Consider the following 12,821-nt stretch of genomic DNA (forward strand, 5'->3'; position numbering starts at 1 on the left):
AAGTCGCAGCTGGTGGCTCCTTCATGGAGAGAAAATAGATGGTGTGGGGACAGTATCATCGGCGAATAGCATGCAGTCCCCAAGCAAGGCGCCATGTTGAGGTTGCAGGAGGCAAGGCAGGTTGCAGATAGTGATGAATACTGTAGTTACCTGACGATAGCTGCATGAGGCCAAACCCAGCGGGGCTGGCGGGACCCTCTCAGGGCTTCGGCCGGGCCGATCCTAGGACGATCACCAAGCCCCGCGCCGGTGGAGACCGACGCCCCAAGAGAGCAATGCAAGCATCATCCCGGTCGACTCTGGAGCCTGCCTGGCTTTGATCCTGATGCAGAACCCCCTCAATCTAATATACCTGATTGTGATTTCGGGTTACCCCGCACGAGCTTCAGACCAACCAACGGGGCCCCGATGCTGGGCTTTCTCACGCCACTTTACTACGAGCGGCGATCGTTCTCAGCTGTTCTCCGTCGGAAGAGTGGAAAACAGAGCTCAAAACCTGCAATGTGACCCCATCGCGCAGAACTGGGCTAAATGGCGTGCCGAGTTCTGTCGAAGAGGAGGTGAGTATGGCGCCAGAACTGCCTGTGGTTCCGTTCCACACAAAGCAATTTGACGCATTCCAACCGGTGGTCCCACTTTGGCAGCTATCCATTGCTTGGGAAGCAGCTGAACAATGGATCTTCTGCCCTATAAATCTGTCTATTATCTCCTCCTCTACCCCCTCCCACAAGGATATTTCTCTCCCTCGAACATTTCCTTTGTCTCCCTCCACTACAAAGACTGTTAACGCCCATCAATTACCTCGGACCGTCCTTCGATCGATATGTCTTTGCTCAAGGATCTTACCACTGGTATGGCAAAAGGTGTGGTCGGCACTGCTAAGACCACGACTGATGTTGTTGACGACAGCTTGGGCAAGGTGCAAGACAGTAGGCGGGCCTCCTGTCAATGAAAGAAGACGTCCCTAAACAGATTGTTTCTCCCTAGGTCTAGATGGAAAGACCACTACGCAGACCAGCACCGCCCCGGAGTCGACCCCGGCCGTGAGGGACAAAGTGGGTATGTGACAGTCTGACCCTGCTAGACCATTGTGACCAGCTCAGGAATTGACTCTCCTTAGATCTGGACGACAGCACTGCTCAGATTTTACATGTGTACTCCTATAATGGCGAGACCAAGGTCATCAAGGAGAAGACTGTCATTCCTTTCACCAACGTCGACAAGAAAGGCCTCAAGCTGTCAGATATTCGCAACCTGCTGGTCAGCGAAAAGTCCTTGGAGCCTCGGCTGTGAATTATCCCCAGCCCGCTGTTCACCGATCCAGATGTGGCATGTACTGACAGCGAAGCAGCCTTTGGAGCCCGTTCATCAATCAGCGTGGTGCCAAAGTCAGTGACGAGACCACCTTCAAAACGTACCTTCGGATCTTAAATGAGAAGGTGAGCGCAGATGCACCCCGTCCTGCGAAAAAAAAAAAAAAAAAGAAAGGAAGAAAGCCCATAAACCTAAACAAGCCTTGTCACCATAGTCAAGCGAGACGGGCGTGAGTCTTCCCAACGTAAATCTTCATGTCGCGTTACTCATAAGTGGGCCAGGATTCCATCGAGGATAACAGCGATACCTACCGTGTCTACCTGAAGTCCAAGCGGATTCTCGAAACGGGTATTCAAAATGGCCTCCTGGATCGAGGTACCATAGTGGAGCTCGATAAGAAACTGCCGCAGCTGCCAGTAGCGGCACAGCCCAAGACACCCGAGGTGCCGACGAGTTTCAGCCACAACATCTTCCTGAACCCTACCACCACCTTCAGCATCGTGTGAGTGCCACACGCCAAGAAACCCAAGGATGTTGAACTAACGACTCCAGCCACCCTTCGGATATGAATGAAAAGCAATGGTCGGCCACCTTGCGATCGAATTCTTTGCTGCACGCCTATCGAGTTGTCGACGAGGGAGGGGACAAATACGTCGAACGCTCATTGTATCCGAGTACGCGAAGGCTTAGGAGCTGAATCAAAACCCATCTTTGCTGACCAAACTACCTAGCCTTCGTCTTGAAGCCCCGCAGCTTCTGGAACTATCAGATCAGTGCCACAGCCGAGATCGACTCCATCGCCGAACAGAAGGTAGCTAGCCTTGCCCCCGGCAGGTCATTGATTCATTCCGCCCGGAAATCTCATTGACACGTGCTCTCTATAGCAATTGCTGCGAATTCCGCGATTTCGCATTGCCGACGACAGTTACATCTCTCAGTATGAGGCGAAGAAGTCGGTCGCTCGAGCGATCGCGCAGAACTCGCTATCTGAGACCTCAGCTGAGATGGCCATGTATGAAACGACCCCCAAATCAAGGGCCTGCATGTGCTTGTTGGGTAGCGAGCTGACATTGCGGGTTACAGTTCCGGAGGGGCCTTTGGCTACAGTGCCAGTGCCTCGGCGAGCTGGGGTCAGACTAAGTCGTCATCGTCCACCTCCAGCACGAAGCAGGATAGTCGGGTAATGACCATCACTTATAACGTGAGCGCCCTTGAATTCGTTTGCTTCACCCCCACGGTAATAGCTCTAAATTCTGTGGCTCTGAATAGTTTCCCCGAGTCGTCATCGACTTCGAGCCTGCCGGTCTCGACCTGAGCGAAGAAGCGAAGGCGGATCTGCAGGCGGTTGACAGCGCCGAGGCCGTCGATATCTTCAAGGCAAAATATGGTAAGACTCCGCATCCTTCTGCGCAATGCGAAAAAGCACTCTCTGACCAGGGTTGTGTCCGTCGCAGGTCGCTTCTTCGCCACTCGCGTCCAACTCGGCGGTCGGCTGCACGCGAGCGAGGAAAGCACCAGCACCGACGCGGCTTCTACCGCCGCGCAGGCAAAGTCCATGCGGGCGGCCGCTGCGCTCTCCTTCTCCTCGCCCTGGGTGCAGGCCTCGGCCAGTGTCAGCCACAGCAATGCGTCCAGCTCCAGCTCGGAAAGTAAGGACAGTTCCTCGATCAGCACCATCTCTTGGGAGGCGCAGGGTGGAGATACCCTGCAGAGCAACAAGTACGTGTGCTCCGTTGCATTGAGTCATCTATCCCCCTGCCATGGCAAAGCTCGAGGTACTAACCAGCTCCCGATCTAGCCCCCCGGCATGGGCCTACACCGTCGGCTCTTATTACAACTGGCGTCCCATCAAGGTACGGAAAACCCGATGACGCTCCAAACCCTTCCATCTCCGTGATGAACTTCCCTCTAACCCCACTTGTTTCCGCGCCCTAGCAAAACAAAATTGTGGCCCTCGAGGACCTCATTTCCAAGTTGCCGGGATACCAGAACACGAAGGAGCGATTTGCCGCCCTTCTCGCGGCGCGCGACAACGCCGCGCAAGGCGACACGTCCACGCCGTCGGTCTCCAGCGACAAAACAATCAGCTTTACCCTCGTCGACCGTGAGGGGAAGGTGCTCTCCTTGCCTGCGGCGCCTACGGAAGGCAATAGTTATGGTATGTCCGGATGCCCTCACCTTGGAAATTGTTCATGATTCCACAGGAAACAAAGCGGACAAAGCACACGATATGCTGACATCCCGCTTCCCACCCATCACAGACCAGAACCTCAAGACCTTACAAACCCTCATCAATGACAACAAGGCGGGCGATGTGCTCACGGCGGAACGCCTGAAGTTCTTGGGAGACCTCTCCTCACAGCTGAACCAGAGCGTGCCCTTGCAGTTCGACAAAGAGGGCACCGTGGGCGCGGCCCAGGTATTCACCATTACCACCAATGACCTCGGAAGCACGGGGAAGGTAAGGTCTATCTTTGTTCTCACCTTTCTTCCTTCTTTCTTCCTCCTTCGCTTTCTTCCTCTCCGCTCTGCCCACAACCCGGGGCAGCTCTCATGATGGAAGCCATATACTCATCGCGAACCAGCTCCGCTTCAACACCCCGTATCGAATCCGTGTCGAACCAGACACTGACGACAACACCGCCCTATACTCGGTCGGCGTCAATCCCACCCTTTCAGGCTACGTAAGCGAAGCTCTGCTTTGGGGGGGGGCCAGGCAGCCTGCCACCCTGGTCGAGTTCTGCGCCCCGACCATGATGGATTATGATACCCGCGAAATCATGGAGGGGGACACTTTTATGCTTTTGCTGTATGGCAAAGAGAAGAACGCGCTTGGGTTGGCCTCGCGGTATCGGCCACTGGAATATCTGGATGACGAGGATGAGGATGACAACAATGATAGCAAGAGCGTTGCCTACAAGCTGGGCACCGACGTCGATCGCGGAGGCTCCTCGCCGATCGATTCTCATTTCTATCTCAAGTACGTCTGATTTGGACCGAGATGGCCGTTCGCAAGTGCCAACGGTGCGGATGTGGGATTGGATATGCTTGCGGAGGGAGAGCATTGTTCTGGTTTTGGCCGGGGACAAAGTTCTGTTTCTCCGGTTCGTTGGTCTTGTCCCTTTGTTCGCTCGTCCTGCTCGCACCGAGGAGTGCAAACGATAGTGCCTATCGCCTCCATCGCATCCATCGAGATTCTCCAACATTATTCGCCGTGAATAATCGACATTATCTCCCTATCCCGTAGAGTTTGACTGTCTTCATCGTCTAGTGGTGCACTCCTAGCGATTCCACGACAGTTCTGCGTTGTCTGGCACAACATTTAGAAAGACTGTACCCCGTAGAAAGCAATTTGCCATTTGCTCTGACCACTCCTGGCTTCCTTGTAGCGTATGATAAAACTATTATTATATATTTATTAAATACTGTAGTTAGTAATTATTTCTATATAGCTTCAAATAACAAATTCGAATATAGGTATCCAAAAATAGTTCTTTTAAAATAAAAACTATTTAGAACTACAGGGGACTATAGTATGGTTTTAGAGGGTATAAGTAAGAACCAAAGACTGCATACTCCAGTCCTGGTCCTAAAATTTGGGACCGGGACCGGACTATTCCTAAGCGAAGATATGCCTTTGTTGTGAAAATCAGTGTCTATAGCCTAATTACGATAGCAGCTTTGGACGTACTTATATCTACACTTCCGGCCTCGGGCATACTTCAGATACCTCGGTGTCAGGGAACTTGATTTCACTTTCCGGTCGTGTTTATATTTGCCATTAGCAGAAAGCCGTTATGTCCTCCCGTGAAGCTTCTACACTGACAATCATCTTTTGATGCAATGGCCATGAAAATTGCTTATTCGTATAATAAGATAACAGCCGCCAGTGAGGAAGCTGAGAGTCGAAAATCAGTGGTAGTGTGATGGGTCAACTTCGTAGTGTGCAGCATGGAGATATGGACTGGCGTTCAACACCAGTGCTGGGAAGTATTGTCCAATTAAGACTCATGTTACAAGCAGGGTATGGAAGAGCATGACAATTTAAACATAGAGGGACTGGATTCAATTATGATTATACGTCTAAAGTAGGAAATCAGGCTCGGTGATCACTCAAGTGCCGTGACTGAGCCAGCAAGCAACCACTCGTGACCAAATGATCAGCCTGCAGATTCCGGGGCCCCTAAGCGGCCAGGACGGCTGCCAACTCCTCCCTCAAGGCCTTGAGACAAGTCAGAATGTCCATCTGCATCTAATAAGGCCTGGATGTGAGTAAGGTCTGTGCTTGTCTTCAGGTTTTGAAAGCCAATCCTCGGCATGTCGCCTTGTGGTGAGGCTGTCGTGTATCCGAGCAGGGTGCTGGTGGCCGGTATTTACTACATCACGGCGTGAAACCTACACCTCCAGCAGGTATGGCTGTGGTCAAAGCATGTAGAGCGCAGGTAGAAGGCGTAACTCGTATCTCATTGGTACCGTGCATGATCGTTGATTATTGGCAGATTCTCAAGTCCACCTTCTCCAGACAGGGGAAACTAGACAGCTGGTCCTGTAATTGGGGTAAGCTCCCCGATAAGCCTCCAACGTCAGAGAGAATCAGCCGCTTCAGTGTATGTCGAGACCGATCGAGTATGTGCATGAGATCTGCTGACCGAATGGCTGTACAGCAGAACGATATCCGTTCCAATAGGCAGGATAGAGACTCCAACTTGGTGACATGCGAATAGAACTCAATTGCCAGGTCTTTAGGTGTCAGACTGAGATACAGTTTCCGAAGATTCGGCGTGCTGAGCAGCATATTCAAAAGGAAGGAATAGTTCTGTGCCGTGAGTTTGTGCTCCAGATGGAGGTTTGTGAGCGAGCCCCATCCTGCACGAAAGCCTGGACTGATGAAGAGTGTTTTAGGCAATCGCTGAATGTTCATGATCTCGGACCGATAGTTCGTTCCCCGGCCATACCAGAAGAGCTTTACGGGCAGAGCAGTATCATTGATGATGTCAAGCAGGATGCTCGCGGCGTCGTCCGGAGTGAAGTGTTGATCATAAGACACATCCATCCCGTCTTCCTCGGGCGCAAGACTATTACCCAATGGTGAAATCACGAATGATCGACAATTGACCAGCTTGTCGACCAGGTTGTTGCGAAACTGTCGGATAATGGGATTTTCGAGGGGGTTAAAAAGGTGGCCCGCGGCGCTGCGCTGCCATTCGAGATTGCGCCCCAGAAACGGCTCGGGAGCCATGACCACCAACCGCTGAACATGCTGGCGCATGATATCGTTATTGGCGATCGCGTGGATTTGATTGAGGCTTCCCTTCGAGAAATCGAGGTGTATTTCTGAGTAGCGTTGGGCCAGGCGGTGGATTGTTCGGTTGTATGTATGGCGACATGTTGCTAGCAGAGAGGCTAGATCCTGAGTCTCGAGCTCGTCGCAGATGAGCTCCAGAAGCTCCAATGGTAGTTTGTCAAGCATGCAATGCATGATGATGTAGCGTATGGCGGAGATTACGATAGACTTTCGAGAGGGGAGAGGATCTGGCCATCGTCTTTCATATATGTGATGGGGGCGGCGGCCTCAAGGTCCCTCGCGTACCTTGGTGGCACTATCCGAAACTCATTTGTCGCAGATCGTCACCCCCACTCAAATCTCACCCAAAGCAGCAACTAGAACGCCACTTGAGATATAGACAGCCTTGGTCAGATGTCGGAGTGCAGTCGCAATATCATAAGTTTGATCAGACTCGATGAACTGAGAGCCCTCTCGGCTGTAAACCAGTGTTTTTTAGAACTGCTTCCGCTCCCGCTCGAATGCCGGGTTATGCTTAGCCTTCTCTTACTTTACAGCTCTTGGTGCTCGCTACAGGGAGATTCCTTGCTGGACAGATTCCTCTCCGAGATGCCGGTAGCCATAGGAAGAGGAGCTGAAGGTACCTGACGTCTGCGTTTTGGGATTGGTGCGCTCTCGTTCGGAAATAGATCCCTTTCAGCAGTAGGCTCGCTCCGTCGGGGAGGGGGCTTGAAGCAACCCTGGAGTCGTTACCTTCCTCGCCAAGATCACGATCTTTTCTCTTGCGGCGCTTTCGTGCCTTTCAATTCTGGTTTCCTTCGTAGAAATTGCAGTCCTGCCATGTGCACCTGAAAACACTTTCAAGATTTGCAATGTCGCTTGTGGGAAGAGGTCTCGGACTCTGCTCAAAGGGGCTTGGACTATCCCGAGGAGGAGGCGAATCAGGTTGATAGCTGAGAGCATCGACGCTTGGCACAGGAGAGATGTGACTGTGTCTAGATGCATGCATAGCTTCACTATCCGGTGGGGGGCTTCGATAGCTATGAAATTTAATCCTGATAAATTCTGTGATAGGGCACCGTGGCTTGGTCCCTTGCCAGTAATCATGGATACGTCTGCCAAGCTGTCCCTGACGTCTTCGTCGCTGTTCTCGTCACTCCGCATCTGTGGAAGCGACAAAAGTGCCAGGTCGAACAGGTGCTCAGCAACGTGTTCTTCCGGGGATGTCGGACGACCAGGAAATTTCAGATTTTCGGTATCTGAACTGGAGGCTCCGACCAGTCACACAATGAACAACTGGGAAACATGGGACCAGCTCGCGCGGCTCGGAGTTGAAGCATTCTGATCTGCATATCAGTAAAACGTCCAGAATGCACGTCTCTGACGTAATCCACAAGTGCCTCAGCACTCTTCATCACCGTCTGAGTCGAAGATGCATGGCGCATGGAGGAGACCCATTCTGTCGACGGTGCTGGGTGGGCCTTCATCAATTTTTGCAACTAGCGGGGCGAATAGGACTATAAACCATTCCCCCTGGAGTCGAGGACTGCTTGGAATGCGACCCACTTGCGGAGGCGATCTTGGCATAAATAATTCACATTTGTATAATGGATGAGAGGCAATCAGATCGCTCAGGCAACAGACAATACTGTCACATGGGGGAATGGTGCTCTTAATACGCAGATCACCGTTCGCAGATTCCCCAACCGATAGCCCGAATCCAGCGTTAAGCATAGGCTCGGATCTCGGGAACCTCGGACGAAGAAGCGTCGAAGGAATGCTCTCCACCAAAGCCAAGAATAGAATATGGCGCCACGTGTATCTCTCTGTTTAACCCTCCATATACCCGTCACCGCCAATGCTTAGGCGCGTGAAGGCCGCAAAATACCATTTTCTTCAACCAAGGTCCCATAACATATTCCTCCCGTGCAATCGCTCGAATCACGCCACTCTGCGAACCCCCACGACAACCTTCCAAATGCACAATTTGACTTCGTCGCTTGACCCCTTATACTCCTCGGGTGGGAAGGGCTCCATGCGATATTTCTTTCTCCATGGAGGTTATTCCCGGCTACCCTTTCCCGATGATGAGGTTTCAGTTGAGGCCAAGGTTCTAGTCTTCAATGGGCAGGGCAAGATGTAAGCCGCGGCTTTCTGCGTCCATTTACGGTTTTTCTTTCACCTCGATTCATTCGCTAATAGCGATCGTTAGTGTATTCGACCACAGCACAGATGAACCGACCTCGCGGTACCACTTCATCAACCGCGCCTTGGTATCCGTCGATGACCGACAAGACGCCCATGTACCAGCTAGAATCTTCGTAGAAACGTTATTGAAAAACATTTCCATTCCCACACTGCTATTCGCTGAGATTCCACGGTGGGTACTCCTCAGCTTGTCTGTCTTATGTTTTACCCTGTTCCCCAATGAAGCCCATGATTAAGAAGACTCAGGGACCAGGTCATTGCGGGGGACTCCGAGGAGGATAGTCAATTTCTATACGTGTAGGTCTACCTTCTTCCTCTCACTCCTCATTTCCCAGTCCCCCTCCTCTTTCTCTTCCCCTTCTTCACCTTTCCCTTCCTCTCCTAGCGACAACTAACAACCACCAGCGTCCTCGTCACGTTGGGCCGCACCGGCCTCGATCAAGCTTCCTTCCAAGACTACGAATACCTGAAAAGCATGCTGCACAGCTTCGTGCCGCGCTTCGCGAGGGTCGTCTCCCAGATCAGCGACGCGTACCTTCCGGGAGACGCTCGCAACCTCTCTGACCAGATCGCCGGCCTGATGATGCCCGACCAGGCGACAGATGAGACCAAGGATCTCCGCAATTTCCTCGCGCTCTACGCCAAGCGATACGTCCATGAGGCCTTGAGCGCGGAGGAGATCCTGAAGCGGTGCTTGATGCACATGGTCAAGATGCCGTTTGAGCTGGAGTCGTCGATCCGGTATGGGCTGATTGTAAATTGATTCGTTCGGCCGGGGGTGGGGTGGGCATTGAGCGGTTAAGTGGACTGGACCTTTGTAGCGTATCCGACCTTTTGGGGTTTGATATATATGATGTGCATGTCTATGAGGGTCCTGAATCCCAATAGATATGTTACTGGGTACTCTGCTCCTGTATGGTGGGGATGGGCTGGGATGCGTCCCGAGACGGCCGAGATCCGAGATGGCCGAGGGGAGTCTCGCCCAGTCTAAGAGATGTATGGGCATACAGACAATACACACTAACGTACCGGTATACCATTAAAATAATAATAGAATGAAGTCAATAAAATGAGGGATGTTCTCCTAAAGAAAGTCTATCTTCAAACCAACAGCGCCATAAGAACAGCCATCACCGTTCCAACCATCGGCCCGACCACCGCCCCCTGTGCTCCCGCAGCAGCAACGCCCGTGTACAACGCACCCACCGCGCTACCGGTCCCGGAAGCCACAACAGCCGTGCTCACTCCACTGGCACCGTGCTGGCTGCTACTCGCGGGAATGACACGCGCCGAGGTAGGCGAAGCAACGTGACTACTCGTCGCGAAGCCCCGCTGTCCGCCGGGGGTGTAGTGCGAAGCCGCCGCGCCGACGACGGTCGACTGAGCGACCTCGGTCTTCGACACGATGATCGTGCTGACGTATCCGGTGCAGGTGCCGTCGCTCGAGCAGGAGTCCACGGTGATGGTGGTCGTGTAGGTCTTAGCTGTGCCTGCGCCGGCTCCGACGGCTCCGATGCCCTCGTTGGATGCAGTGGTAGCTGTAGTGGGCACAGGGACGGCGGTGACAGCGTCGACGCCTTCTGCCGGGATGGAGGTCTGAACGGCCGCGGGAACCGGGATGACGGTCGTTGCGACGACCAGGGTCTCAGTGGTGAGGTATGCGCCCTGCGAGGTCTGGCAGTTGGTGTCGTCTTCGGCGCAGGCGCTGACGGTTGCAACGCGGGTGCTGAGGACGGTGGAGGTCGTCTGCGAAGGAGCGTTACCGGCACCACTGCTGCCGCCGCCGCGGACTTCAGTGGGCTTGTTCGTCACGGGGTAGACCGTGGTTCCGATGACCAGGGTCTCCGTGGTCGGCTGGGCGGTCTTCGATCTGGCGGGGCAGTCGGTCACGGATGACGGGCAGGCGGTGATTGTGGTCGTGCGCGTGGTCAGAATGGTGGACGTCGTCAGCTCGGGGCCGCTTCCTGCTGCACTCGCACCGGCTGGACCTGTAGCTGACGGGGCGGTGGGGTTTGCTCCCTGAGCACTGGTCGCGTCGGCCACCGGGCAGATAGTTGTGTACGCTGCGATGGTCTCGGTCGTCAGGTAGGTAGTCCTGGAGCGGGCCGGGCAGTCGGTGACAGAGGAAGGGCAGGCGGTGATTGTTGCCGTGCGAGTCGTGAAGACGGTCGACGTGGTTAGCTTGGGACCACTGTTGCCCTGGCCGTCAGCGCCAGCGTCCGCGGGTGAAGAGGAGAGGGTGGGAATGGTCTGGGTGGTGCTAGCGGCTTGAGACACGGGGCAAATGGTAGTGTAAGCTACCATTGTTTCCGTGGTGAGATAGGTTGTCTTGGACTGAGCGGGGCAGTCGGCTACAGAAGAAGGACAGGCGGTGATTGTCGCAGTGCGAGTTGTGAAGACGGTCGACGTGGTGAGCTCGGGACCAGTATTGCCCTGACTATGAGCTCCAGTGTGCGCAGGCGACGGGGAGATCGTGGGCACGGCTTCAGCGGTGGTGGCGGCTTCAGCCACAGGGCAAATGGTAGTGTACGCGACAATGGTCTCAGTGGTGAGATAGGTAGTCTTGGACCGGGCTGGGCAGTTGGTCACGGAGGAAGGGCATGCCGTGATTGTTGCAGTGCGGGTGGTGAACACGGTGGAGGTGGTCAGCTCAGAGCCACCATTGCCCTGTTGGCCATTGGCCCCAGCGCCTGCAGGCGAGGTGGGCACAGCTTGAGTGGTGGTGGCCGCTTCGGTCACAGGACAAATGGTAGTTGACACAACCACCGTTTCCGTGGTCACGAAGGTCGTTTTCGCGCTGGCAGGGCAGTTGGGGATCGTAGTCGGGCAAGCTGTGATGGTGGCGGTCCGTGTGGTGAGTACCGTAGACGTCGTGAGCTGCGGACCCGAGGTGCTGGACACAGCTGTGGTACCCGACTGAGCGGCACCGGTGGAAGTCAGGATGGAAGAATCAGTGACGGCAGTCGAGGTTGTCGCAGCTGTGGTACCCAACTGAGCGGCACCGGTGGAAGTCGGGATCGAAGCATCAGTGACAACAGTCAGCGTCGGCGCAGCTGGAGTAGTTCGAACAGGCTGTGATGATGGAATGATGGCACTCGAGCTCGGAATCGACGAGCAGCTGCGGTGCGGCAGAGGTCGAGAGATGTAAGTCCAGTGAGGCCGCGAGCTTGCAGAGTGGCTTGGAACTGGTCGCGATGAGGGGATCAAGGAGCTGGCCGCAGGTGACGTCCTCACTGGAGACAATGATGAGCCCGAAGGGCTAATCACTGGTGTGACCTTCACGGGAGATGACGAAGGAATGGCAAGCGATGCGGCAGGCGTAGCCACAGATGAAGGAATGGCGGACGAAGTGGCAGCTATTGCCAGAGATGAGGGAATCGCAGAAGACGAACGAGCGCTGCAGGGTCTGCGACTGGGCAATGGCCTGGAGCTATAGGTCCAATGATGATGAGTCGCTGTGGCCACCGGAGTAGAAACGAGAGCAGTGGTGGTGGGTTGAATATCAACGGTCAAGGCGAGGGCTTGCGCCAACAATGCGGCAAGTATCCATCCTCGCGCCAGCAGATGCGCCATCTTGCTATGACGGTTTGCTTTCCTCCTCAAAGATAAAGAATGTATAGGTTAAGGATATTTTAAAGAGAGATTAAGAAAAGAAAGAGAATGGGTGCGAAAGTGTTCAATGCATCGAGAATGAAAGAATGACGGGGAAGTTGGGTTGGTTGGGAAGGACGGGGAATGAGATGAGGGAATGGTGAAGACTGCCGTATTTACGGCATTCGATAATGGAGCCAGAATAAAATTGCTCATCGTGAGTGGAGATCAGGATCTTGTTCCTGAGTTAGTTCCTCGTGTTTTTTCACACTATTGATATTCATGTCAGTTCGAGGTGAAAATAGCCGACGGGGACGCCGACGGGAGAAAAAGTCAGGAGGAGCTAGAGGGTATTTAGGGCAACTTCCGCTCCCCCCAATGAACACCGATGAGCAGAGTCAAGCATCCTCCTTCTCCGTGCGAA

At 53.8% G+C, this 12,821-nt stretch overlaps 3 protein-coding genes across 3 annotated transcripts; 2 read left to right on the plus strand and 1 right to left on the minus strand.

Annotated features, from left to right (window-relative positions):
• Positions 1 to 781: 781 nt before the first annotated feature.
• On the plus strand, positions 782 to 4,304 carry BO86DRAFT_405322 (uncharacterized protein; the record flags this gene model as incomplete). The annotated part of the gene is made up of 15 exons (XM_025674074.1): positions 782 to 929; positions 988 to 1,059; positions 1,121 to 1,289; positions 1,352 to 1,439; positions 1,596 to 1,816; positions 1,867 to 1,988; positions 2,046 to 2,125; positions 2,199 to 2,326; positions 2,398 to 2,515; positions 2,584 to 2,701; positions 2,769 to 3,033; positions 3,113 to 3,167; positions 3,250 to 3,472; positions 3,576 to 3,775; positions 3,900 to 4,304. The coding sequence occupies exons 1-15, from the start codon at positions 824 to 826 to the stop codon at positions 4,302 to 4,304; spliced, it is 2,370 nt and encodes a 789-aa protein (XP_025533118.1). The 5' UTR covers positions 782 to 823.
• Positions 4,305 to 5,718: 1,414 nt separating this feature from the next.
• BO86DRAFT_26 (uncharacterized protein) lies at positions 5,719 to 6,902 on the minus strand. The gene has a single exon (XM_025667199.1). It carries the CDS (start codon positions 6,791 to 6,793, stop codon positions 5,804 to 5,806), a length of 990 nt encoding a protein of 329 aa, XP_025533119.1. The 5' UTR covers positions 6,794 to 6,902; the 3' UTR covers positions 5,719 to 5,803.
• A 1,585-nt stretch (positions 6,903 to 8,487) lies between these two features.
• Positions 8,488 to 9,778, plus strand: BO86DRAFT_384426 (uncharacterized protein). The gene is made up of 4 exons (XM_025670877.1): positions 8,488 to 8,737; positions 8,811 to 8,978; positions 9,053 to 9,103; positions 9,212 to 9,778. Exons 1-4 carry the CDS (start codon positions 8,577 to 8,579, stop codon positions 9,567 to 9,569), a joined length of 738 nt encoding a protein of 245 aa, XP_025533120.1. The 5' UTR covers positions 8,488 to 8,576; the 3' UTR covers positions 9,570 to 9,778.
• The last annotated feature ends 3,043 nt before the right edge of the window (positions 9,779 to 12,821 follow it).

This window comes from Aspergillus japonicus, assembly GCF_003184785.1.
Source record: "Aspergillus japonicus CBS 114.51 unplaced genomic scaffold BO86scaffold_1, whole genome shotgun sequence".
NCBI classification, from domain to species: Eukaryota; Fungi; Ascomycota; class Eurotiomycetes; order Eurotiales; family Aspergillaceae; genus Aspergillus; species Aspergillus japonicus.

Bases quoted from the DNA above. Each gene is read 5' to 3' on its own strand.
- BO86DRAFT_26 (XM_025667199.1), bottom strand. From the start codon at position 6,793: ATGCATTGCATGCTTGACAAACTACCATTGGAGCTTCTGGAGCTCATC.
- BO86DRAFT_384426 (XM_025670877.1), top strand. From the start codon at position 8,577: ATGCACAATTTGACTTCGTCGCTTGACCCCTTATACTCCTCGGGTGGG. The intron at 8,738-8,810 runs GTAAGCCGCGGC...AGCGATCGTTAG, and splicing joins TTCAATGGGCAGGGCAAGAT to TGTATTCGACCACAGCACAG. The intron at 8,979-9,052 runs GTGGGTACTCCT...AAGAAGACTCAG, and splicing joins CTATTCGCTGAGATTCCACG to GGACCAGGTCATTGCGGGGG.